This window comes from Zonotrichia albicollis, chromosome 33 (assembly GCF_047830755.1).
Source record: "Zonotrichia albicollis isolate bZonAlb1 chromosome 33, bZonAlb1.hap1, whole genome shotgun sequence".
Taxonomy (NCBI): Eukaryota; Metazoa; Chordata; class Aves; order Passeriformes; family Passerellidae; genus Zonotrichia; species Zonotrichia albicollis.
The window spans coordinates 1,987,348-2,013,675 of NC_133851.1; the positions used below are offsets into that span (position 1 = coordinate 1,987,348).

Consider the following 26,328-nt stretch of genomic DNA (forward strand, 5'->3'; position numbering starts at 1 on the left):
CCAGCCCAAAGCTGACAGAAACATTTAATGGTTTTTGTGTAAAAAAAAAAAAACAGTACAAAAGGTACAAAAACAGGGCAGGGATGGGGGCCTGGGGACCCCCAGGGCCAGGGGAGGTGACAGTGACAACGCTGGCAGCATCCAGGCCTCAGAAATCTCCTTGGAGATCTGCAAAAAAAAAGGAGAAATTGAGAGGTTTTTCCAGATAAAATAAAAATATCGGAGCAACAACCACTGCTCAGCTCCTTCCTTGTGTCCCTGTCTGTCACCAACCCTCAGTGGTGGCCCCACAATTGGACAGACCCCAAATCTAAAGGGACAGGCCCCAAAATGCAATAAAATAACCCAAAATCCAGAGGGACAGGCTCCAAATCCCACAGGACAGACCCCCCAAAATTCAATGATGAAAGACCCCAAATCCAGAAGGACAGACCCTAAATCCAACAGGACAGACCCCAAATCCAATGGGAGGCCCCAAATCCAATGGGACAGGACCCTAAATCCAGAGGGACAGACCCCAAATTCAACAGAACAGACCCCAAAATTCAGTGAGAGACCCCCAAATCCAACGGGCCAGACCCCAAAATTCAATTAAGACCCTGAATCCAATGGGAGGCCTCCAAATCCAGAGGGACAGACCCCCCAAAATTCAATGAAAGACCCCAAATCCAGAAGGACAGACCCCAAATCCAACGGGAGGCCCCAAATCCAATGGGACAGGACCCTAAATCCAGAGGGGTGGGCCCCAAATCCCACAGGGCAGACCCCCAAAATTCAACGAAAGACCCCAAAATCTAAAAGGACAAACCCCAAATCCAGAGGGACAGACCCCCAAAATTCAATAAAATATCCCCAAATCCCACAGGACCCCAAATCCAACAGGGCAGACCCCCAAAATTAAAGACCCCCAAATCCCACAGGAGCCCCCCAAGCCTGTTCTCAGAGGCAGAGGCCCCTTTTGGGGCGGTTTTGGGGTGGTTTTGGGGTGGATTTTGGGGTGGATTTTGGGTGGTTTTTGTGGTGGATTTGGGGTGGTTTTTGGGGGGGTTTTTGGGGGGGTTTTTGGGTGGTTTTTGGGGTGGTTTTTCATGGTTTTGGGGTGGTTTTGGGGATAGCTTTTGGGATGGTTTTTGGAATGGTTTTGGGGTGGTTTTGGGCTTGTTTTGGGATGGTTGTGGGGTGGTTTTGGGGTGCTTTGGGTTGGTTTTTGGGATAGTTTTGGGGTGGTTTCGGGGCGGTTTTTGGGGTGGTTTTTGGGGTGGTTTCTGGGATGGTTTTTGGGTGGTTTTGGGGCGGTTTTTGGGATGGTTTTTGGGTGGTTTTTGGGGTGGTTTTGGGGCGGTTTTGGGGTGCTTTTGGGGTGGATTTTGGGTGGTTTTGGGGATAGTTTTGGGGTGGTTTTGGGGTGGTTTTTGGGGTGGTTTTGGGGCGGTTTTGGGGTGGTTTTTGGGGTGGTTTTGGGTTGGTTTTTGGGTTGGTTTTTGGGATGGTTTTTGGGATGGTTTTTGGGATGGTTTTTGGGGTGGTTTTGGGTTGGTTTTTGGGATGGTTTTGGGGTAGTTTTGGGATGGTTTTTGGGTGGCTTTTGGGATGGTTTTTGGAATGGTTTTGGGGTGGATTTTGGGGTGGTTTTAGGGTGGTTTTGGGGTGGTTTTTGGGGTGGTTTTGGGATGGTTTTTGGGGTGGATTTTGGGTGGTTTTGGGGGCAGTTTTGGGGTGGTTTTGGGGTGGCTTTTGGGGTGGCTTTTGGGGTGGCTTTTGGGATGGTTTTTGGAATGGTTTTGGGGTAGTTTCTGGGGTGGTTTTAGGGTGGTTTTGGGGCAGTTTTGGGGCGGTTTTGGGGTGGTTTTTGGGGCAGTTTTGGGGTGGTTTTGGGGTGGTTTTTGGGCGGTTTTGGGGTGGTTTTGGGGTGGTTTCTGGGGTGGTTTTTGGGGTGGTTTTGGGGTGGTTTCTGGGGTGGTTTTACGGTGGTTTTGGGGTGGTTTCTGGGGTGGTTTTTGGGATGGTTTTGGGGTAGTTTTGGGTGATTTTTGGGGCGGTTTTGGGGGGGTTCTGGGGTGGTTTTTGGAATGGTTTTGGGGTGGTTTCTGGGGTGGTTTTAGGGTGGTTTTGGGGTTGTTTTGGGGTGGTTTCTGGGGTGGTTTTGGGGTGGTGATTGGGATGGTTTTGGGGTGGTTTTAGGGCGGTTTTGGGGTGGTTTTTGGGGTGGATTTTGGGTGGTTTGGGGTGGTTTTGGGGTCCCACCGCTGCGGCGGATGCGCTCTCCCCGCCGGGCGCTCTCCAGCCCCTCCACGAACTGCTCCAGGAGCCGCACGAACGGGGCCAGGCTGGTCCTCCTGTAGTCTGGAGAGAGTGGGGAGGGGGTGTTGGGACCCCAAAACTCCAGCCATGACCCCCAAAACCACAGCCATGATCCCCAAAACTCAATCCCTAACCCCCAAACCCCATCCCTGACCCCCAAAAACCACCACAGCCCTGAGCCCCAAAACCAGTCCTGACCCCCAAAAGCTCCATTCCTGACCCCCAAACTCACAGTCCTGACCCCCAAAACCACAGCCCCAACCCCAAAACCCCAACCTTGACCCTCAAACCCACAGCCATGATCCTCTAACCCCATCTCCGACCCCCAAAACCACAGCCCCGACCCTCAAAACTCCGTCCTCGACCCTCAAAACCACAGCCATGATCCCCAAAACCCCATCCCTGACCCCCCAAAACCCTGTTCCCGACTCCCAAAACCCAACCTTGATACCCAATCCCCAACCCTGACCCCCAAAACCCCAACCTAGACCCCCAAAATCCCAGCCTTGAACCCCAAATGCCATCCCTGACCCCAAAACCCCAACCTTGACCCCCAATCCCTGACCCTAACCCCCAAAACCACAGCCTTGACATCCAAAACTCCATCCCCAACCCCCAAAACCACAGCCTTAACTCTCAAACCCTGACCCTACCCCCCCAAAACCCCAACCTAGACCCCAAACTCCCAGTCTTGATCCCCAAACCTCAACCACGACTCCCAAAATCCCAGCCTTGAACCCCAAAATCTCAACCTTGACCCCCCAAATGCCATCACTGACCCCAAACCCCAACTCTGATCCCAAGCCGTGACCCCAAACCCCACCTCTGACCCCAAACCCTGACCCAAACCCTGACCCCAAACCCCAACCCTCGACCCCAAATCCCAAACCCTGACCCCAAACCCCACCTCTGACCCCAAACCCCACCTCTGACCCCAAACCTCATCTCTGACCCCAAACCTCATCTCTGACCCCAAACCCTGACCCAAACTCCATCCCTGACCCCAAACCCCAACCCTCGACCCCAAATCCCAAACTCTGACCTAAACTCCATCCCCGACCCCAAAACCTGACCCCAAACCCTGACCCCAAACCCCAACCCCCGACCCCAAATCCCAAACCCTGACCCCAAACCCCACCTCTGACCCCAAACCTCATCTCTGACCCCAAACCCTGACCCAAACTCCATCCCTGACCCCAAACCCTGACCCCAAATCCCAAACCCTGACCCCAAACCCCACCTCTGACCCCAAACCTCATCTCTGACCCCAAACCCTGACCCAAACTCCATCCCTGACCCCAAAACCTGACCCCAAACCCCAAACCCTGACCCAAACTCCATCCCTGACCCCAAACCCTGACCCCAAATCCCAAACCCTGACCCCAAACCCCACCTCTGACCCCAAACCTCATCTCTGACCCCAAACCCTGACCCAAACTCCATCCCTGACCCCAAACCCCAACCTCTGACCCCAAATCCCAACCCATTAACCCAAACCCTGACCCCAAACCCCCCCTCACCCCTCATGCGTCGTTTGGGCTCGATGTCCCCCCCCTCGTCCTGCTCGCCATCGCTGCCGGCCGCGTCCAGCTCCTGGCACAGGGACCTGGCACGGACAGACAGACGGACAGTGGAGACGGACGGACGGACAGGGCAGGGGCAGGGTTAGGGTGAGGATTAGGGTCAGGGTCAGGATCAGGGTTAGGGTGAGGATTAGGGTCAGGTTTAGGGACAGAGTCAAGGTAAGGGTCAGGGTTAGAGTTAGGGTTGGGTTTAGGGTCAGGTTCTGGGTTAGGGTTAGGGTAGGATTAGGGTCAGGGTTAGGGTTGGGGTTAGGTTTAAGGCTAGAGTTTAGGGTTAGGGTGAGGATTAGGGTCAGGGTAGGATTAGGGTCGGGGTCAGGATCAGGGTTAGGGTGAGGATTAGGGTCAGGATAAGGGTCAGGGTTAGAGTTAGGGTTGGGTTTAGGGTCAGGTTCTGGGTTAGGGTTGGGGTTAATGTTAGGATTAGGGTCAGGGTAGGATTAGGGTCAGGGTCAGGGTCGGATTAGGGTCAGGGTTAGGGCTGGGGTTAGGTTTAAGGCTAGAGTTTAGGGTCAGGGTCAGGGTTAGGGTGAGGATTAGGGTCAGGATAAGCACCAGGTTTAGGGTAGGGTTAAGGTCAGGGTCAGGGTTAGGATCAGGTTTAGGATCGGGGTTAGGGTTTAGGGTTAAGGTTAATGTTAAGTTTAGGGTAAGTTTTAGGGTCATTGTCAGATTTGGGGTTAGGTTTAGGGTCAGGGTCAGGGTTAGGGACAGGGTAGGACTCGGGTCAGGGTTGCGAGCAGGGTCAGGATGAGGATTAGGGTTAGGGTCAGGGTTAGGGTCAGGATTCAGGTCAGGGATAGGGTGAGGGTTAAGGTCAGGGTCAGGGTTCAGGTCAGGTTTAGGGCAGGGTTAGGGTCAGGATCAGGTTTAGGGTCAGGGTTATGGTTAAGGTTAATATTAGGTTTAGGGTAAGGTTTAGGGTCAGTGTTAGAGTTAGGGTCACAGTTTAGGGTCAGGATTAGGGTCAGATTTAGGGTAGGGTTAAGGTCAGGGTAGGGTCAGGATAAGGTTCAGGGTCAGGGTTAGGGCAGGGATAAGGGTAAGGGTTAGGGTCAGGGATAGTGCTGCGGTTAGGGTCAGGGTTAGAGAGAGGATTAGGGTCAGGATTAGGGTCAGTTTGAAGGTTGGGGTCAGGGTCAGCATCAGGGTTAGGGTCAGGGTCATGGTCAGGTTTCAGTTTAGGGTTAGGTTTAAGGTTATGGTTATGGTTTAGGGTTTAATGTTTAGGGTTTGGGTTTGGGGTGTTCTGGGGGGCTCTGGCAGCACCAGGACCCTCCAGTGCTCCCAGTGACGCACGTGATGGTGAGGGTGGGTTTGGGTTTAGGGTTTTGTGTTAGGGTTTGGGTTCCAGTTTAGGGTTAGGGTTTGGGTTTAGGGTTAGGGTTTGGGTTTCACTTTAGGGTTAGGATTTGGGTTTAGGGTTTTGTGTTAGGGTTTGGGTTTCTGTTTAGGGTTAGGGTTTAGGGTTTTGTGTTAGGGTTAGGGTTTAGGGTTTAGGGTTAGGGTTAGGGTTTAGGGTTTTGTGTTAGGGTTTGGGTTTAGGGTTAGGGTTTGGGTTTACGGTTCTGTGTTAGTGTTTGGGTTTCAGTTTAGGGTTAGGGTTTGGGTTTAGGGTTTTGTGTCAGGGTTTGGGTTTAGGGTTTTGTGTTAGGGTTAGGGTTCCAGTTTAGGGTTAGGGTTCCAGTTTAGGGTTAGGGTTAGGGTTTGGGTTTAGGGTTTTGTGTTAGGGTTTGGGTTTCACTTTAGGGTTAGGGTTTGGGTTTAGGGTTTTGTGTTAGGGTTTGGGTTTGGGGTGTTCTGGGGGGCTCTGGCAGCCCCAGGACCCCCCGGTGCTCCCAGTGACGCACGTGATGGTGGGCACAGAGAATGGATCGAACTCATCCAACTTCTGCAGGTCCAGAGGGACGGAAATGCGCCCTGAGACACAGAGAGAAAATGGGGTTTAGGGTTTTTTGGGCTTGGACATGGGGTAACTGACAGGTGGTTTAAAAATTCGTGTTTTGTTTTTAGTTTTATGTGAAGAGTGGGATAACACAGATGTTAAAATGAACAATTACAATAATAATTCCAATTAATAAAAATAACAATATTTATAAAAATCAGAATCACAATCTATAGTAATTTATAATAATTATCATGTAACATTGATATAATAATTAAGAATATTCATATTAGTATAGTATTAAATAATTTAATTTAATATATGTGGTGCTCACCTGTTTTGGGGTGCCACCTGCTTTGGGGTGCCCACCTATTTGGGATCCCCACCTGTTCTGGGGTGCCCACCTGTTTTGGGGTGCCCACCTGTTCTGGGGTGCCCACTTGTTTTGGGGTCCCACCTATCTGTGGTGCCCACCTGTCTGAAGGCGCCCACCTGTTCTGGGGAGCCCACCTGTTTTGGGGTGCCCACCTGTTTTGGGGTGCCCACCTGTTCTGCGGTGCTCACCTGTTTGGGGTGTCCACCTGTTTTGGGGTCCCACCTGTTTTGGGGTGCCCACCTGTTCTGCGGTGCTCACCTGTTCTGGGGTGCCCACTTGTTTTGGGGTCCCACCTATCTGTGGTGCCCACCTGTCTGAAGGCGCCCACCTGTTCTGGGGAGCCCACCTGTTTTGGGGTGCCCACCTGTTTTGGGGTGCCCACCTGTTCTGCGGTGCTCACCTGTTTTGGGGTGCCCACCTGTTTTGGGGTCCCACCTGTTTTGGGGTGCCCACCTATTTGGAGTGCCCACCTATTTGCAGTGCCCACCTGTTTGGGGGGCCCACCTGTTTGGGGGGCCCACCTGTTTTGGGGTGCCCACCTGTTTGGGGTGCCCAGCTTTTTTGAGGTGCCCACCTTTTTTGGGGTCCCACCTATTTGGGGTCCCACCTATTTTGGGGTGCCCACCCTTTCTGGGGTGCCCGCCCTTTCTGGGGTGCCCACCTGTTTTGGGGTGCCCATCTGTTTTGGAGTGCCCATTTATTTTGGGGTGCCCATCTGTTTTGGGGTCCCACCTGTTTTGGGGTCCCACCTATTTGGGGTCCCCACCTATTTGGGGGTGCCCAGCTGTTTTGGAGTCCCACTTGTTCTGCGGTGCCCACCTTTTTTGGGGTGCCCACCTGTTTTGGGATGCCCACCTGTTTTGGGGTCCCACCTATTTGACGTGCCCATCTGTTTGGGGTGTCACCTATTTGTGGTGCCCACCTATTTGGGGTCCCACCTGTTTTGGGGTGCCCACCTATTTTGGGGTCCCACCTGTTTTGGGGTGCCCAGCTGTTTTGGAGTCCCTCTTGTTCTGCGGTGCCCACCTGTTTTGGGATCCCCACATGTTTTGAGTGCCCACCTGTTTTGGGTGCCCACCTGTTCTGGGTGCCCACTCGTTCTGGGGTGCCCACCTGTTCTGCGGTGCCCACCTGTTTGGGGGTGCCCACATGTTTGGGGTGCCCACCTGTTTTGGGGTGCCCACCTGTTTGGGGTGCCCACCTGTTTTGGGCTGTTCACTTGTTTTGGGGTGCCCACCTGTTTTGGGGTGCCCATCTGTTTGGGGTGCCCACCTGTTTTGGGCTGTCCACTTGTTTTGGGGTGCCCACCTATTTTGGGGTGCCCATCTGTTTTGGGGTGCCCACCTGTTTTGGAGTCCCACTTGTTCTGCGGTGCCCACCTGCTTGGGGTGCCCACCTATTTTGGGCTGTCCACTTATTTTGGGGTGCCCATCTGTTTTGGGGTGCCCAGCTGTTTTGGAGTCCCACTTGTTCTGCAGTGCCCACCTGTTTGGGGTCCCACCTATTCGGGGTCCCACCTATTTGGAGTGCCCACCTGTTTGTGGTGCCCACCTGTTCGGGGGTGCTCACGTGTTCTGCGGTGCCCACCTATTTGGGATCCCCACTTGTTTTGGGGTGCCCATCTGTTTTGGGGTGCCCATCTGTTTTGGAGTCCCACTTGTTTTGGGGTGCCCACCTGTTTTGGGGTCCCACCTGTTTTGGGGTGCCCACCTGTTTTGGGGTGCACGCTGAAGGGGCTCTTGAGCAGGTGGCCGAGCCCTTTGCTGACGTTGCAGTCCAGGCGGGGGAAGCAGAGCTGCAGCATCACCTCCCACTCGGGGTGCCCGGCCCGGCCCCGCTCGCGCTCGCGCTCGGCGCGGGCCCGCAGCAGCTCCCAGCGCTGCACCGAGTCCTTCCTGCGGGGAAACTCCGCCTGCAGCGGCTCCCGCAGCTCTGACGGCCGTCAAGGCTCACTCGGGATCACTTTTACCCTTCCAGGACCCCTTTTATCCTTCCAGGAGTGCATTTACCCTTCCAGGATCCAATTTACCCTTCCAGGATCACATTTACCCCTCAGGATCCCATTTACCCTTCTAGGACTGCATTTACCCTTCCAGGATCCAATTTACCCTTCCAGGATCCAATTTACCCTTCCAGGAGTGCATTTACCCTTCCAGGATCACTTTCACCCTTCCAGGACCCCTTTTATCTTTCCAGGATCACATTTACCCTTCCAGGATCCCCTTTTATCCTTCCAGGAGTGCATTTACCCTTCCAGGATCACATTTACCCTTCCAGGATCCAATTTACCCCTCAGGATCCCATTTACCCTTCCAAGACCCCATTGACCCTTCTAGGACCGCATTTACCCTTCCAGGATCACATTTACCCTTCCAGGAGTGCATTTACCCTTTCAGGATCTGTTTTACCCTTTCCAGGACCCCATTTACCCTTCCAGAATGCTATTTAGCCTTTCCAGGATCCAATTTATCCCTCAGGATCCCATTTACCCTTCCAGGATCGCATTTACCCTTCCAGGATCCGTTTTACATTTTCCAGAGCCCCATTTATCCTTCTAGGACCTATTTACCCTTCTAGGAGTACATTTACCCTTCCAGGACCCCATTTACCCTTCCAGAATCACATTTACCCTTCCAGGATCCAATTTACCCTTCCAGGATCCAATTTACCCTTCCAGGATCACATTTACCCTTCCAGGATCCAATTTACCCTTCCAAGACCCCATTGACCCTTCCAGAATCACATTCACCCTTCCAGGATCTGTTTCATCCTTTCCAGGATCTCATTTACCCTTCCAGGACCCCATTTTAACCCATGCTTCAACCCCATCTTAAACCTCAAGTTTTAACCCCATATTTTAATTTTAACCCCCTATTTTAACCCCATATTTTAATTATTTTTAACCCATATTTTAATTTTAACCCCACATTTTAACCCCATATTTAACTTTAACCCCATACTTTAACCCCATTTTAACTTATATTTAATTTTTAACCCCACATTTTAACCCCACATTTTAACCCCATATTTTACTTAATTTTAACCCATATTTTAATTTTAACCCCACATTTTAATTTTCCCCCCACAAGGAAGGATACCCTCGGGGAGCAGGGCCAGCACCTTGTCCCACCTCTCGGGGCTGCCCAGGATGTCCTGTGCCAGCAGCGCGTGCTGCTCAAAGTACTGCTGCACCACGGCCACCGAGCGCCTGGCACAGGGACACCAGGGACAGAGGGCTCAGTGCCACCGAGCGCCTGGCACAGGGACACGGGATCAGGGACACCAGGGACACAGGGACAGGTTCAGTGCCACCGAGCGCCTGGCACAGGGACACGGCATCAGGGACACAGGGACACCAGGGACACCAGGGACAGGCTCAGTGCCACCGAGCGCCTGGCACAGGGACACGGGATCAGGGACATCAGGGACAGACGGCTCAGGGACACCAGGGACGCAGGGCTCAGTGCCACCAGTGCCACCAGGGACAGAGGGCTCAGTGCCACCGAGCACCTGGGGACAGGGACACAGGGCTCAGAGACACCAGGGACAGAGGGCTCAGTGCCACCAGTGCCCACAGGGACAGGCTCAGTGCCACCAGCGCCAGCTCAGTGCCACCAGTGCCCATGGGGACAGGCTCAGTGCCACCGAGCGCCTGGGGACACGGGGGACAGAGGGCTCAGTGCCACCAGTGCCCACAGGGACAGAGGGCTCAGTGCCACCAGGGACGGGCTCAGTGCCACCAAGAGCCTGGGGACATGGGGATAGAGGGCTCAGTGCCACCAGTGCCACCAGGGACAGAGGGCTCAGTGCTCTGGGTCAAAAAAAAGTAAAACTTCTCTGCCAAATCCTCACCCACCTGATGAAGGGGTGCACGGGCTGGGCCAGGCTCACCTTCTTCACCGTGTCTGCTCCGCCCTGGGGGACACGGGGGGGTCAGGTTTGGGGAGGTGGGCAGGGCACCCCAAACCCACCTGCTGCAGGGTGAGGGGGTGCAGGGCACCCCAAACCCACTTTCACCCAGATCAGAGGTACCCAAAGCCCCATAAATCCATTTCCACCAGGGTCAGGGGTGCCCAAATCATCACAAACCCATCTTAACCAGGATCAGGGGTACCCAAACCCATTTTCCATAGGCTCAGGGGTACCCAAACCCACCTTGACCAGGCCCAGGAGTACCCAAACCCCCCCAAACCCACCTTGATCAGGCTCAGGGGTGGGCAGGGGGTGCCCAAACCCACCTTGACCAGGCTCAGGGGGTACCCAAAAACCCCCAAACCCACCTTGATCAGGCTCAGGGGTGCCCAAACCCACCTTGATCAGGCTCAGGGGTACCCAAACCCACCTTGATCAGGCTCAGGGGTGCCCAAACCCACCTTGACCAGGCTCAGGGGGTACCCAAACCCCTCCAAACCCACCTTGACCAGGCTCAGGGGTGGGCAGGGGGTGCCCAAACCCACCTTGACCATGCTCAGGGGTACCCAAACCCCCCAAACCCACACTGACCAGGCTCAGGAGTACCCAAACCCCTCAAACCCACACTGACCAGGCTCAGGGGGTACCCAAAAACCCCCAAACCCACCTTCACCAGGCTCAGGGAGTACCCAAACCCACCTTGACCAGGCTCAGGGGTACCCAAACCCCCCCAAACCCACCTTCACCAGGCTCAGGGGTACCCAAACCCACCTTGACCAGGCTCAGGTACTCCACAGCCGCTGCCCTCAGGGCTGGGGACCATTTCCTGACGTGGTCGTCGCACACCCAGCAGTGCACACCCCTCCTGCCAGAGTACACCCACAGGCGGTGCCGCACGCCCAGGTCCTCTGCGGGGGCACACACGGGGTTTGGGGGGGCACAGGTGGGTTTTGGGGGGCACAGGTGTGGTTTGGAGTGGGCACAGGTGGGTTTTGGGGGGCACAGATGGGGTTTGGAGTGGGCACAGATGGGTTTGGGGGGCACAGGTGGGGTTTGGGGGGGCACAGATGGGTTTGGAGTGGGCACAGATGGGTTTGGGGGGCACAGGTGGGGTTTGGAGTGGGCACAGATGGGTTTTGGGGGGCACAGATGGGTTTGGAGTGGGCACAGATGGGTTTTGGGGGGCACAGGTGGGGTTTGGGGGGCACAGATGGGTTTGGAGTGGGCACAGATGGGTTTTGGGGGGCACAGGTGGGGTTTGGGGGGCACAGGTGGGTTTGGAGTGGGCACAGATGGGTTTTGGGGGCACAGGTGGGGTTTGGGGGGGCACAGATGGGGGCACTGATGTGTTTGAGGGAGCACAGATGGGTTTTGGGGGTACAGGTGGGGTTTGGAGTGGGCACAGATGGGTTTGGAGTGGGCACAGATGGGTTTTGGGGGCACAGGTGGGGTTTGGGGGGCACAGGTGGGGTTTGGAGTGGGCACAGATGGGTTTGGGGGGGGCACTGATGGGTTTGGGGGGGCACTGATGTGTTTGAGGGAGCACAGATGGGTTTTGGGGGCACAGGTGGGGTTTGGGGGGCACAGATGGGTTTGGAGTGGGCACAGATGGGTTTTGGGGGGCACAGGTGGGGTTTGGAGTGGGCACAGATGGGTTTGGAGTGGGCACAGATGGGTTTGGAGTGGGCACAGATGGGTTTTGGGGGCACAGGTGGGGTTTGGAGTGGGCACAGATGGGTTTTGGGGGGCACAGATGGGGTTTGGGGGGCACAGGTGGGTTTTGGGGGAGGATAGATGGGTTTGGAGGAGGAAATATGGATTTGGGGGGGCATAGATGGGTTTTAGGGGGGTATAGATGGATTTGGGGGGCATAGATGGGTGTGGAGGGGCACACATGGGGTTTGGGGGGACACAGGTGGGGTTCTGGGGGGCAAAGATGGGTTTTGGAGGGGGGGACAGATGGGTTTATATACTGTAAATACCTTAAAACTAATAATTTAAAATTACCCTACTACAATACATCTTTCACATCTTTTCTTTTTCCTATTCTAGTTATTCCATAGTTCTTTTTCTCCAAAATATCTAATCTTATATACAAGACCATCCTTTAAAACTTATTTCTAATTCAATTTCTCTCTCAAACATCTGTCCTATTCCATAACATTTCTAAGTCAACATTCCTTATCTCAGAATTTACATACAAATACGCACTATGTGAACGTTCTATCAAACTTTAACAATTTCCTACAAATCCATTTCCCACAGAGGGGGTCAGGCTCTTTCCCCAGGCAGCACTGACAGAACCAGAGGACACAGCCTCGAGCTTTGTCAAGGAAAATTTAGGTTGGATATTAGGAAAAAGTTTTTTTACAGAAAATGGGATAAAATTCTGGAATGTTCTGCCTGGGGAGATGGTGGAATCACCATCCCTGGGTGTGTTTAAAAAATGATTGGACGTGGCACCGGGTGCTATGGTTTAGCTGAAGTATTGGGGCTGGGTTGGACTTGACGACCTTAAAATTCTCTTCCAAATTGGTCATTCTATGTATTCTGTGAATTTTGGGAATTCATAGAATTCACAGAAGAAGAATTCCAGGGGAGGTGGTGGAGTCACCATCCATGGATGCGTTTAACAAAAATTGGACACGGCACTCAGTGCTATGGTTTGGTTGAGGTGTTTGGGCTGGGTTGGGCTTGATGACCTTAAAATTCTCTTCCAGCCTGGTCATTCTATAAATTCTGTGAATTTTGGGAATTCCCAGGGACCAGGGAGGTGGTGGAGTCACCATCCCTGGGTGTGTTTAACAAAAATTGGATGCCACACTCAGTGCTATGGTTTGGTTGAGGTGTTTGGGCTGGGTTGGACTCGATGACCTTAAAGTTCTCTTCCAAACTGGTCATTCTATGTATTCTGTGAATTTTAGGAATTCATAGAATTTACAGAAGAAGAATTCCAGGGGAGGTGGTGGAGTCACCATCCATGGGTGTGTTTAAAAAATGATTGGACGTGGCACTGGGTGCTATGGTTTAGTTGAAGTATTGGGGCTGGGTTGGACTTGATGACCTTAAAATTCTCTTCCAAACTGGTCATTCTATGAATTTTGTGAATTTTAGGAATTCATAGAATTCACAGAAGAAGAATTCCAGGGGAGGTGGTGGAGTCACCATCCCTGGACGCGTTTAACAAAAATTGGACGCCGCACTCAGTGCTATGGTTTGGTTGAGGTGTTTGGGCTGGGTTGGACTCGATGACCTTAAAATTCTCTTCCAAACTGGTCATTCTATGTATTCTGTGAATTTTGGGAATTCACAGAATTCACAGAAGAAGAATTCCAGGGGAGGTGGTGGAGTCACCATCCCTGGATGCGTTTAACAAAAATTGGACGTAACACTCAGTGCTATGGTTTGGTTGAGGTGTTTGGGCTGGTTTGGGCTTGATGACCTTAAAATTCTCTTACAGCCTGGTCATTCTGTAAATTCTGTGAATTTTGGCAATTCCCAGGGAGGTGGTGGAGTCACCATCCCTGGATGGGTTTAACAAAAATTGAACGCTGCACTCAGTGCTACGGTTTGGTTGAGGTGTTTGGGCTGGGTTGGGCTTGATGACCTTAAAATTCTCTTACAGCCTGGTCATTCTATGAATTCTGTGAATTTTGGGAATTCATAGAATTCACAGAAGAAGAATTCCAGGGGAGGTGGTGGAGTCACCATCCCTGGACGCGTTTAACAAAAATTGGACGTAACACTCAGTGCTATGGTTTGGTTGAGGTGTTTGGGCTGGGTTGGACTCGATGACCTTAAAATTCTCTTACAGCCTGGTCATTCTGTAAATTCTGTGAATTTTGGCAATTCCCAGGGACCAGGGAGTTGGTGGAGTCACCATCCCTGAGTGTGGTTAAAAAATGATTGGACGTGGCACTGGGTGCTATGCTTTAGCTGAAGTATTGGGGCTGGGTTGGAATTGATGACCTTAAAATTCTCTTCCAAACTGGTCATTCTATGTATTCTGTGAATTTTGGGAATTCATAGAATTCACAGAAGTAGAATTCCAGAGGAGGTGGTGGAGTCACCATCCCTGGACGCGTTTAACAAAAATTGGACACCGCACTCAGTGCTATGGTTTGGTTGAGGTGTTTGGGCTGGGTTGGACTCGATGACCTTAAAATTCTCTTACAGCCTGGTCATTCTATGAATTCTGTGAATTTTGGCAATTCCCAGGGACCAGGGAGGTGGTGGAGTCACCATCCCTGGATGCGTTTAACAAAAATTGGACACAGCACTCAGCGCTATGGTTTGGTTGAGGTATTTGGGCTGGTTTGGGCTCGATGACCTTAAAATTCTCTTCCAAGCCAGTAATTCTATAAATTCTGTGAATTCTTTGGGGTCTGGCATCACTGTGGGTCCTGGACAAGCCCCGTTTCTCCCCAAGCCCCTCACCCACGAGCGCGCGGTCGATGATGCGGACGGCGATGGTCATCAGCGTCCAGCACTTGGAGCAGATATCGGCCGAGCTGGGGGCAGAGCGAGGGGGCTCAGGTGGACACCCCACACCCCTGAACCCCCCTCCCAGCCCCCACAACCCCCCCAAAAAACCTGCAGCACGTCCTGACATCGTCATAATCCGTCATGTCAATGTCAAACACCAGCTCCTTCTCCTGCGGCTGGAAGGCTCCCAGGTGCACCGTGTTGTGCTGGTTGGGCTGCAGGAGGGACAGGATGGGCTCAGCGTGGCCAGAGACCCCCGCAGACCCCCCCAGCCCGGCGGTCGGGACTCACCCGGTGGGAATAGACAGCGCCGATGTCGATTTTGTAGGGGTTGATCTTCTGCAGTTCCCGCTCCAGCTCCTGGGGGCTGCTGAAGGACTGGAAGCGCAGGTAGACATCGTCCCGCAGGGTGAAGGAGAATTCCCGCAGCTGGAAGTTCTTCACTGCAGGGATGGAGAGGGTCGGGGGAGGTCAGTGCCATCCTAGAGTCACCCCCAGACCCCCCTTTCCCTGCTCCTCCCGGTGTCCCGGTCAGAGCATCCACCCACCGCCCGTCCCGGCATCCCAAAGTGCGCTGGGACCGGGCATCGGGGTGTTGCTGTCGGGTATCGGTGCCCCCCGCCCGGTATCGATGCCTCCGCTCGGTATTGATTCCCCCAGCCTGGTATCGGTGCCCTCCACCCGGTATCAGTGCCCCTCCGCCCGGTACCGGTGCCCCTCGCCCGGTATCGGTGCCTCAGCTTGGTATCAATTCCCCCAGCCGGTATCGATTCCCCCAGCCCGGTATCACGGTCCTTGGTAGAGCCCCCCGCCCGGTACCGGAGCCCCCTGCCCAGTATCGATTCCCCCAGCCCGGTATCACGGTCCCCGGTAGAACCCCCTGCCCAGTATCGATTCCCCCAGCCCGGTATCACGGTCCCCGGTAGAATCCCCTGCCCGGTATCGGTGCCCCCCGCCCGGTATCACGGTCCCCGGTAGAATCCCCCGTCCGGTATCGGTGCCCCCGCCCGGTATCGCCGCATCTCCGACTCTGCCCCCCCCCCCCGCCCGGTACCGGTTCCCCCCCGCTCACCGCCGCCGTAGCTGAGCCAGCGGCCGTAGGGGCCGTGCGGGAAGAGCCGCCGGTAATAGACCGGGAGCAGCTCGGGCAGCGCCGCCGGATCGAACCCCGCCATGGCGGGAACGGAGCGCCGGGAGGCGGCGGGAAACGGCGGCGCGGGACGCGGGGGCTGCCGGGAGTTGTAGTCCGGCCCCGGGCCGAGGGGGCGGGGGCACCGGGAACGGGGGGAGCGGGAGGAGAGCAAAGCACCGGGGAGGTCCCGGGATCCGCGGGGGTCGGGGGGACCGGGGGCTCCCGGGACCGGGAGGGTGGCGGGGTGCTGAGGTGCGGGGATATCCCGGGGTCCGAGGGGGTCCCGAGGCGGGTGGGAACCGGGGGGCTGAGGTTAGGGAGGATTTTGGGGTCCTGCAATGTCCCGGGAGCGCGGAGGTCCCGGGGTGTCCCGGTGGTCCGGGGGAACCCCGGGATCCGGAGAAATTCGGGGGCGTGGGGGTCCGGGGGAGTCCCGGGGTTCGAGGGGGTTCGGAGGCGGGTGCGAGCCGGGGGGCTGAGGTTAGGGGGGATTTTGGGGTCCTGAAATGCCCCGGGGCGGGTGGGTCCGGTAAAACGGAGGCCCCGGGATGTCCCGGTGTCCGGAGAAATCCGGGGGCATGGGGGTCCGAGGGTGTCCCGGGAACCGAGGGGGTCCCAGGTGGGGCTGTCCCGGATTGTCCCGAGGTCCCGGGACACGTGGTCCTGCTTTGTCCCGGTGTCCGGTAGACCCGGTGGTGCTGAGCTCCGGGGAGATCCCGGCTTTCGGGGTGATTCCAGGATCTGAGAGGATTCCGGGATAGCCCCGTGATCCGGAGGGCTCCCGGGGATGTTCCGTGCCCCGGGATGGTCCCGGGCTCCGTGGGCTTCCCGGGACGGCACCGCACCGATGCGGGAACCCGCGGGCGCTGCCCCGCTGCCGTTAACGATTCCCCGCAAGAGCGAAGCCCCGGGACACATCCCGGGACACCGCCCGCGGCCCGGCGGGCTCCAGGCGGCAGCAGCGGGACGAGCCCGGGAGAGGACGGGGCGGAGCCGCTCCGGCATCCCGGTAGCGCCCGGAGGCCCAGCGTTATCACCGCGATCTGCCCCGGGATCCGCAAATTAATTATTAACAGCGCCTGGAGGGAAAGGCCAAGGTCAGGACAAACGTCTCCCGCTCGCGTCCTACTCCCCATCCCGGTACCGGCACCGGTGCCACCGGGCAGGATGTGGCTGTACGCGGCGGCCGCGCTGCTGGCGCTGCTCCTGCTGCGCCGCTGGCACCGGGAGCGGCAGACGGTGCCGCGGCTCTCGGAGAAGCACGTGCTGATCACGGGCTGCGACAGCGGCTTCGGGAAGCTCCTGGCGCGGCAGCTGGACCGGCGCGGGCTGCGGGTGCTGGCCGCCTGCCTGACGGAGAGCGGCGCCGCGCAGCTGCGGGCCGGCACCTCCGAGCGGCTGCAGACCGTGCTGCTGGATGTCACCTGCAGCGAGAGCATCGCCCGTGTCACCGCCTGGGCGCGGGAGCGCGTGGGGGACCAAGGTAAAAAGGGGTCGATATCCTTCTTGTCACCCTGTTGTCACCCTGTTGTCCCCTCTTGCTTTCCCTGCCAGGCTGAGGGGCAATCACGGCTCTGTAATTAATTCCTGTCCCTTCTCTGGCGACATCCATCTGCCATCGGCTCCTGCAGGCAGAGAATTCAGCTTTCAGCCCTTTCCCCCCTGAAAATCAGCTAATTAAGACATGATTACCCCAACAGCTCTCCTGCCACCTTGCCCACTCAACACAGGTGAGGCTGGCACAGGGCTGTGGGCTTTGGGACTGTGGCAGATATCTTCTATGAAAAATCCTTTCGTTAGGCCTGAGAAGCTGAGAGGCCTCAGGAACAAAACGTAAACAATGGTTATCTGCTGCTGTGGAATGCAACTGGTGGATCTTTAATTAGTCTATGTTAGATGTTCCTAATTAATGGCTAATCACAGCTTAGCTAGCTCGGACACAAAATCCAAGACAGAGCTTTTGTTATCATTCTTTGCTATTCCATTCTTTGCTAGCCTTCTGAGGAAATCCTTTCTTCTATTCTTTTAGTATAGTTTTAATGCAATATATATAATAAAATAATAAATCAAGCCTTCTGAAACACGGAGTCAGATCCTCTTCTCTTCCCTCAACCTGAGGCTCCTGTGAACACCGTCACACAGAACAGCCCCAACTCATCCCATCCCCTCTGCAGGGCTCTGGGGGCTGGTGAACAACGCAGGCATCGCCATCCCCACCGCCCCCAACGAGTGGCTGAGCAAGGAGGACTTTATGAAGGTGCTGGATGTGAACCTGGTGGGGCTGGTGGAGGTGACGCTGAGCCTGCTGCCGCTGGTGCGGCGGGCGCGGGGCCGCGTGGTCAACGTGTCCAGCGTGATGGGCCGCCTGTCCTTCTTTGGTGGAGGCTACTGCATCTCCAAGTACGGCGTGGAAGCCTTCTCTGACAGCCTCAGGTAAGTCTGGATCAGCAGACTTACAAGTTCTACATCATGATTTCCCGACTTGTTTTTCTGGACTTTGGTGCAGCTGTCAGCTCTCACCCTCACACAGCCGTGACCGAGCACAGGTCGGTCTTGTCTCTGCTGCTGAAGTGAGCAGCTCCTGAAATGGAGCCTCCCCTGTGGACATTGGCCCTGTCCAAGATCCTGCAGGACGTGACCCTGCTGCCCTGAGCTTTGGTTTGTTCCCTGCATATCCAGATGTGGCAAACACTTGCTGGCACAGCATCTCAGCCACGTGCCAGGCTGGCACAGAGTCCACTGGCTCTGCTCCACACCTCTGGCACGAGGGAGATGTGGGCATGGAGCCTCTCCTGTGGACATTGGCCCTGCTGGCCCAAGCTCTGCTTTGTTCCCATCCAATCCAGATGTGGCAAACATTTGCTGGCACAGCATCTCAGCCACGTGCCAGGCTGGCACAATGTCCACTGGCATGGTCAGGGTCTGCTCCGTGCCTCTGGCACCAGGCTGTACCCACGGGAAATGCGGGCATGGAGCCTCCCCTGTGGACATTGCCCCTGTCCAAGATCCTGCAGGACGTGCCCCTGCTGCCCTGAGCTTTGCTTTGTTCCCTGCATATCCAGATGTGGCAAACATTTGCTGGCACAGCATCTCAGCCACGTGCCAGGCTGGCACAATGTTCACTGGCTCTGCTCCACACCTCTGGCACGAGGCTCCATGCCATAGGAGATGTGGGCATGGAGCCTCACCCATGGACATTGGCCCTGTCCAAGATCCTGCAGGACATGCCCCTGTTCTGCTGAGCTTTGCTTTGTTCCCTGCATATCCAGATGTGGCAAACATTTGCTGGCACAGCATCTCAGCCATGTGCCAGGCTGGCACAGAGTCCACTGGCTCTGCTCCACACCTCTGGCATGAGGGAGATGTGGGCATGGAGCCTCCCCTGTGGACATTGGCCCTGTCCAAGATCCTGCAGGACATGGCCCTGCTGCCCTGGGCTTTGGTTTGTTCCCAGCATATCCAGATGTGGCAAACACTTGCTGGCACAGCATCTCAGCCACGTGCCAGGCTGGCACAGAGTCCACTGGCTCTGCTCCACACCTCTGGCACGAGGGAGATGTGGGCATGGAGCCTCCCCTGTGGATATTGGCCTGGCTGCCCTGAGCTTTGCTTTGTTCCCTGCATATCCAGATGTGGCAAACACTTGCTGGCACAGCATCTCAGCCACGTTCCAGGCTGGCACAATGCCCACTGGCATGGTCAGGGTCTGCTCCACACCTCTGGCATGAGGCTCCATGCCATAGGAGATGTGGGCATGGAACCTCCCCTGTGGACGTTGGCCCGGCTGCCCTGAGTTCGCTTTGTTCCCAACCCATCCAAATGTGCCAAATGCTTACTGACACACCATCTCACCCATGTGCCAGGCTGGCACAATGCCCACTGGCATGGGCAGGCTCTGCCCCACACCTCTGGCACGAGGCTCCATGCCATGGGAGTTTTGGGCACAGACACCCTTGGGTGCTGCTCCCGTGTCCCACAGGGCTCAATCCCTTCCAGGATCGAGATGCACAACTTCGGGGTGAAGGTCAGTGTGATCGAGCCGGGCTACTTCAAAACCATGATCACCAACGTTGAGAACCTGGGGAATAATTTTCAGGCCTGCTGGGAGAAGCTTCCTGCAGAAATCAAAGAGAGTTATGGGGAGAGTTACTTGAGGGACTGTAAGTACCTCCCCCAAAAGCTGAGTGATTCTTTTGTCTCCTGACACAAGGAGTCCCATGGGGGTCCCATGGGGGTCCCACTGCCCCAAACCCCCCTGGAGCCACCTGGCTCTGCCCAGCTCCAGGATCTCAGTGGTGTTTTCTGCCTCTGCAGTTGTTTCCCTGCTCAAGCTGCTGCAGAAGGGCTACAACAGTGACCTGTCCCTGGTCACCAACTGCATGGAGCACGCTCTGACCAGCCTGCACCCCCGCAGCCGCTATTCCGCCGGCTGGGACGCCAAGCTGCTCTACCTGCCCCTCAGCTACCTGCCCTCAGCCCTCACCGACGCCCTGTTCACCATGCTCTACCCCAAATCTGCTGGGAAAGCCTGAGGCGGGCTTGCAGCTGGCAGCCAGATCAGAGTGAGACCCAATAACGCACAGCTGGATCCAGAATTGGCTGCCACACTGAATTTGTAACTGCATTTATGTCTGACCCTCTGTGCCCTGCTCATAGATGGGTTTGTCCTGAATAAATTTTGTCCTGTCCCCTCCTGGCTGAGCGTGGCGTCACTCAGGCTGTGCCTGGAGGCTCTGGCTCTTCCTTTGAGCACCTGCTGCATTCAGGATCCAGCCCTCGAAAGGTGCCAGGGGATTTGCCCAGCCTGGCACCCCAGGTGTTGGCACATGCCAGTAAAACTCAGACTTGTCCCAACCTGAGCAGATTTCCCTCGAGGCAAAGAACTGGGCAGCTTCCTACAGAATCCTCCTCCTCCTCCTCCTCTGCTTCCTCCTCCTCCTCCTGAAGCTGGTTGGGGGACACTGTCCTGCTCCATCACCACATTTGGGGACACCGCTGCCCACCAATGCTGGGAGAGAGGGAAAGACCCAGGGCTGGTGCTGCTGGCGGTGTCTGGAAGGTTCCACCAAACCCAGCTCTGTGGGGCATTGGGATCCCTCTGTGCCCTGCTCATAGATGGGTTTGTCCTGAATAAATTTTGTCCCATCCCCTCCTGGCTGAGCGTGGCGTCACTCAGGCTGTGCCTGGAGGCTCTGGTGCTTTGAGCACCTGCTGCATTCAGGATCCAGCCCTCGAAAGGTGCCAGGGGATTTGCCCAGACTGGCACCCCAGGTGTTGGCACATGCCAGTAAAACTCAGACTTGTTCCAACCTGAGCAGATTTCCCTCGAGGCAAAGAACTGGGCGGCTTCTTACAGAATCCTCCTCCTCTGCTTCCTCCTCCTCCTCCTCCTCCTCTGCCTCCTCCTCCTCCTCTGCTTCCTCCTCCTCCTCCTCCTCCTCTGCGTCCTCCTCCTCCTCCTGAAGCTGGTTGGGGGACACTGTGCTGCTCCATCACCACATTTGGGGACACCGCTGCCCACCAACGCTGGGTGAGAGGGAAAGACCCAAGGCTGGTGCTGCTGGTGGTGTCTGGAAGGTTCCAGCACCAGGATGGATCCATCCAGGATGGATCCACCTGCTGTGGGCACAGCAGAGCCCCAGGCACAGCGACAATGCTGCAACTCCAAGCCGGGAATTACCCAAACCACAAATCAAGAGGCCAAACCTCCCCGTGGGCAGGGAGCTGCCGCAACCCCGGCTCTATAAACGCGGCCGGAGCGCGGTTTGTCCCCGAGCGGTGCCACCACCGAGGATGTGGCTGTGCGCGGTGGCGGCCGCGCTGCTGGCGCTGCTCCTGCTGCGCCGCTGGCACCGGGAGCGGCAGACGGTGCCGCGGCTCTCGGAGAAGCACGTGCTGATCACGGGCTGCGACAGCGGCTTCGGGAAGCTCCTGGCGCGGCAGCTGGACCGGCGCGGGCTGCGGGTGCTGGCCGCCTGCCTGACGGAGAGCGGCGCCGCGCAGCTGCGGGCCGGCACCTCCGAGCGGCTGCAGACCGTGCTGCTGGATGTCACCTGCAGCGAGAGCATCGCCCGTGTCACCGCCTGGGTGCGGGAGCGCGTGGGGGACCAAGGTAAAATGGGGTCGATATCCTTCTTGTCACCCTGTTGTCACCCTGTTGTCCCCTCTTGCTTTCCCTGCCAGGCTGAGGGGCAATCACGGCTCTGTAATTAATTCCTGTCGCTTCTCTGGCGACATCCATCTGCCATCGGCTCCCTGCAGGAGCGCTGCCCACTCAGAGCGTTCAGCTTTCAGCCCTCTCTCCCTGAAAATCAGCTAATTAAGAGCTGATTACCCCAACAGCTCTCTTGCCACCTTGCCCACTTGTAAGAGCCTAAAGGAGAGATGTGGGGCTCCAGGGGCTGTCTAAAATGCAGATTATTCCATCCAAGATGTTACAGCAGTCCTGGGTCATGGGTGACAGAGCAGTGCCTACAGCTGTCAGCTCCAGCTGCAGGCAGGCCTGGAGACCCTTTGGTTTTGGTTACATTGCATTTTATACTTTTCTTTTGGAGCCAATGCATTTTATACTTTTCTTGGCTAAGCATCTTAATACAGTAAAACCAATCTATACCTTAACTTTTATTTATAGCCTGTCATAACTACTATAATTGCCATATTCATGTTACTGTTCTCCAATCACTAAAAGTTAGTACATTACAGTTCAAGCTAGAAGTTGTTTTTCAGTTTTCTTGCAGTGGAAGATTCTGAGATCTTTGTTCTACTTGCAGCTTTGCTGACTTGTTGCCTGTGCTGTCTTCCTGCTTGGTAAAAACATCTTCTTGTTTGGGGTGGGTTTATCCTTTGCTCTAAGGCATAAAAATCCCTTCTAACTAACAAACCCTTTGACTTCTTGGTTATCCTGTGAGACTGGCTCAGCAATTCTTTTCTTCTATATCAAAATCTGCTTCCATCTCTATTCCTTCATCAGACTCTACATTTTAAAATCTGTCTGCTAAGCCCACATATCTGTGAGACTTTCTTGTCAAACTATCATCCTTCCTAACCCCCACTCAACACAGGCGAGGCTGGCACTGGGCTGTGAGCTTTGGGACAGCCCCAACTCACCCCATCCCCTCTGCAGGGCTCTGGGGGCTGGTGAACAACGCAGGCATCGGCTCTCCCACCGCCCCCAACGAGTGGCTGAGCAAGGAGGACTTTGTCAAGGTGCTGAATGTCAACCTGGTGGGGCTGGTGGAGGTGACGCTGAGCCTGCTGCCGCTGGTGCGGCGGGCGCGGGGCCGCGTGGTCAACGTGGCCAGCGTGATGGGCCGCCTGTCCTGTTTCGGTGGAGGCTACTGCATCTCCAAGTACGGCGTGGAAGCCTTCTCTGACAGCCTCAGGTACGGTTCTGGCAGCCCCCGGAGCTCTCCTCGCTGTCCTCTGGTGGGGTTTTATTTCTGTATTTACTCGCGGTTACGTTTTCCCCAGAGAGGTTGTGAAACGCTGAGCACAAGTGGGTTGGGAGCGTGGGCAGAGCTGTGGGTGTGAAACCAGGACAAGGATTTCAATGAGAGCTGGATGGACCAGTCCAGGAGGTCCCGGGTTGCCCAAGGGTCCGGGGTTTTGGTGTTCAGGGGAGTCTTGGGGCGCTGAGATTTCGGGAGGTCCCGGGATCCAGAAATTTCTGGGGGCGTCTTGAGGCACTGAGGCTCAGGGGGGTTCCAGGATCCCGGGATCCAGGGGAGTCCTGGGGTGCTGAGAATATGAGGGGTCCCAGGATATGGGAATGCTCCATGGTCTGGGGTGGTCTAGAGGCACTGAGGTTCAGGGGGATTCCAGGATCCCGGGATCCAGAGGGGTCCAGGAGAGCCCCGGGGTGCTGAGATTCAGGAAAGTCCCAGGATCCGGGAATTCTCTGGGGTTTGGGGTGATCCTGAGGCGCTGAGGTTCAGGGGGATTCCAGGATCCCGGGATCCAGGGATGTCTCGGGATCCAAGAAGGTCCCTGGAGCAAGGATAAGGTTCCCCTGCGCCCATGATGGAACGCCTGGGGTGTCACTGAAGGACACGAGAGAACACAAGCACACTACTACTCAAGGTGAAGGGAAAAAAGGGAAGTTTTATTCTCTGACTCCAATATTTATAGTTTTACAAAAGTGACAGTGGATTGGAAGGTGACATTGACACCTCTGCAATGACACTGGGTCTATCAACTCTCTCCTCCTCCATAAAGGAATGAAAAACAATGAGTTATTAACAGAAAGTGTGTGAGAAAATTCACTACAAGAATGTCAACATCAGAAGGTTTAGAAAATCTTAAAAAACCAGGGTGACACTGGGGTGTGCCACAAACTCCCCCCCGATCTCTGCCCCCCTCTGTCCCACCTCGGGCAGGCGGGAGCTGCGTCCCTTCGGGGTTCGGGTCTCCATCATCGAACCTGGAGGCTTCCAGACCGCAATGATCGACCCCGGCCCGCTGGTGAAGGGCTTCGTTCGCCTCTGGGAGCGGCTCCCTGCAGAAGCCCAGGCAGCCTACGGCCGCCACTACGTGGACAAATGTGAGTCCATCCCCACATCACATCGCCGCCCCCCCGATCGCACCTCCGTCCCTCTGACCCCCTCGTGCCCACCCAGATGCCAGGAGCACCGCGCTGCTGCACCGCCTGAGCAGCCCCCGCCTGTCGCCTGTCACCGATGCCATGGCACACGCGCTGCTGTCCCGCTGTCCCCGCAGCCGCTACGCCGCGGGTTGGGATGCGCGCCTCATCTTCCTCCCCCTCAGCTACTGCCCGGCCTGGCTGTCCGACACCATCCTCGGCTTCTTCCTGCCCGTCCCGGCCAGCGGGGTCCCCTGATGGCCGCCGGAGCGGGGACATGGCCCGGGGATGTCGCATGACCTGGGGAAGGTGCTCAATAAAGGCGGTGCAATGCTGGAGGTGTCCCATGGTCACTTGGCCGCGGTGCCGGTGACCACCGGGGAATCCCGCGGCACGATCCCGGTCTCTGTCTGTGCCTAGAGCTGCTGCATAACCCGGGATATCCTGGCTCGGCTGCAGGGAACGGGCTGGGAAAGGCACAGCCGTGTTTATCCATCCCCTGGGCACAGAATATCCCGGGATATCCCGGCTCGGTTGGCAGGGGCAGAGCCGGGAAAGGCAGAGCCGTATTCATCCTGAGCACGGCACATCCCGGGATAACCGGGCTGAACGGGCTGGGAAAGGCAGAGCGATGTAGAGCGATGTTTATCTATCCCCTGAGCACGGCGTATCCCGGGATAACCCGGCTGAACGGGCTGGGAAAGGCAGAGCGATGTAGAGCGATGTTTATCTATCCCCTGAGCACGGCACATCCCGGGATAACCCGGCTGATCTGCCAGGGAACGGGCTGGGAAAGGCAGAGCCGTGTTCATGCATCCCCTGGGCTCGTGGGCGGTGATCCCTGCGTCACTCATCGAGCTAATTAAGAGCTGATTAGCGATCAGTACCCAGGGCAGGTCTCTGAGGCTGCGCATTTTCTTGCGGGACCGGAGCAGCACCAGCTCAACCCCCCCAGCTCCGGCAAGGACCGAGCCCACGCTGGACCGGGACCCCGAAATGCGACCGGGAGGGCGGGAGGGATGAGGATGAGGATGAGGATGAGGATGAGGATGAGGATGAAGATGAGGATGAGGATGAGGATGAGCCGGGACCTTGATCAAGCCGCCTTCAGCCTCGCCGAGCTGCTTCCCCGGCCAAGAAAGCTTCTCCCGAGTGTTTTCCTTGGCTTAGAAATTTCAAACGCGCCCTGCAGCTCCCGCGGGTCGCGATCGGAGCCGGGATGTCCCCAAGGGGTTGGGATGTCCCCAAGGGGTTGGGATGTCCCCAAAGGCCGGGATGTCCTCAAGGGGTTGGGATGTCCCCAAAGGGTGGGGATGTCCCCAAAGGGCCGGGATGTCCCCAAGGGTTGGGATGTCCCCAAGGGGTTGGGATGTCCCCAAGGGCCGGGATGTCCCAAAGGGGTGGGGATGTCCCCAAGGGGTTGGGTTGTCCCCAAGGGCCGGGATGTCCCCAAGGGCCGGGATGTCCCCAGGGGTTGGGATGTCCCCAAGAGCCGGGATGTCCCCAAAGGGCTGGGATGTCCCCAAGGGCCGGGATGTCCCAAAGGGGCCGGGATGTCCCCAAGGGGCCGGGATGTCCCCAAGGGCCCGATGTCCCCAAGGGGTTGGGATGTCCCCAAGGGCCGGGATGTCCCCAAAGGGCTGGGATGTCCCCAAAGGGCCGGAATGTCCCCAAGGGGCCGGGACATCCCCAAAGGGCTGGGATGTCCCCAAAGGGCCGGGATGTCCCCAAGGGGTGGGGATGTCCCAAAGGGCCGGGATGTCCCCAGGGGTTGGGATGTCCCCAAGGGGTTGGGATGTCCCCAAGGGGCCGGGATGTCCCCAAGGGGCTGGGATGTCCTCAGGGGCCGGGATGTCCCCAAGGGGTTGGGATGTCCCAAGGGTTGGGATGTCCCCAAGGGTTGGGATGTCCCCAAAGGGCCGGGATGTCCCCAGGGGTTGGGATGTCCCCAAGGGGCCGGGATGTCCCCAAGGGGTTGGGTTGTCCCCAAGGGGCCGGGATGTCCCCAAGGGTTGGGATGTCCCCAAAGAGCTGGGATGTCCCCAAGGGCTGGGATGTCCCCAAGGGGTTGGGATG

At 56.4% G+C, this 26,328-nt stretch overlaps 3 protein-coding genes across 4 annotated transcripts; 2 read left to right on the forward strand and 1 right to left on the reverse strand.

The window, feature by feature from the left end:
* Positions 1-8: 8 nt before the first annotated feature.
* On the reverse strand, positions 9-15,815 carry PRIM1 (DNA primase subunit 1). Of its 2 annotated transcripts, XM_074530922.1 has the most exons (12): positions 15,615-15,804; positions 14,834-14,985; positions 14,651-14,757; positions 14,495-14,568; positions 10,829-10,965; positions 10,002-10,060; positions 9,244-9,353; positions 7,856-8,077; positions 5,735-5,804; positions 3,822-3,907; positions 2,245-2,343; positions 9-168 (listed from the first exon to the last, which is right to left on the reverse strand). In XM_074530922.1, the coding sequence occupies exons 1-12, from the start codon at positions 15,715-15,717 to the stop codon at positions 149-151; spliced, it is 1,239 nt and encodes a 412-aa protein (XP_074387023.1). In that variant the 5' UTR covers positions 15,718-15,804; the 3' UTR covers positions 9-148. The 2 variants fall into 2 exon arrangements, with proteins under 2 accessions (XP_074387023.1, XP_074387024.1); XM_074530923.1 differs by lacking the exon at positions 9,244-9,353 and having other exon boundaries at positions 7,856-8,040; positions 15,615-15,815.
* Positions 15,816-16,463: 648 nt separating this feature from the next.
* LOC102063703 (retinol dehydrogenase 16) lies at positions 16,464-20,372 on the forward strand. The gene is made up of 4 exons (XM_074530921.1): positions 16,464-17,157; positions 17,849-18,107; positions 19,671-19,834; positions 19,989-20,372. Exons 1-4 carry the CDS (start codon positions 16,479-16,481, stop codon positions 20,204-20,206), a joined length of 1,320 nt encoding a protein of 439 aa, XP_074387022.1. The 5' UTR covers positions 16,464-16,478; the 3' UTR covers positions 20,207-20,372.
* Positions 20,373-21,115: 743 nt separating this feature from the next.
* LOC141726251 (retinol dehydrogenase 16-like) lies at positions 21,116-24,599 on the forward strand. Its single transcript, XM_074530927.1, has 4 exons — positions 21,116-21,786; positions 22,798-23,056; positions 24,050-24,213; positions 24,290-24,599. The coding sequence occupies exons 1-4, from the start codon at positions 21,468-21,470 to the stop codon at positions 24,508-24,510; spliced, it is 963 nt and encodes a 320-aa protein (XP_074387028.1). The 5' UTR covers positions 21,116-21,467; the 3' UTR covers positions 24,511-24,599.
* The last annotated feature ends 1,729 nt before the right edge of the window (positions 24,600-26,328 follow it).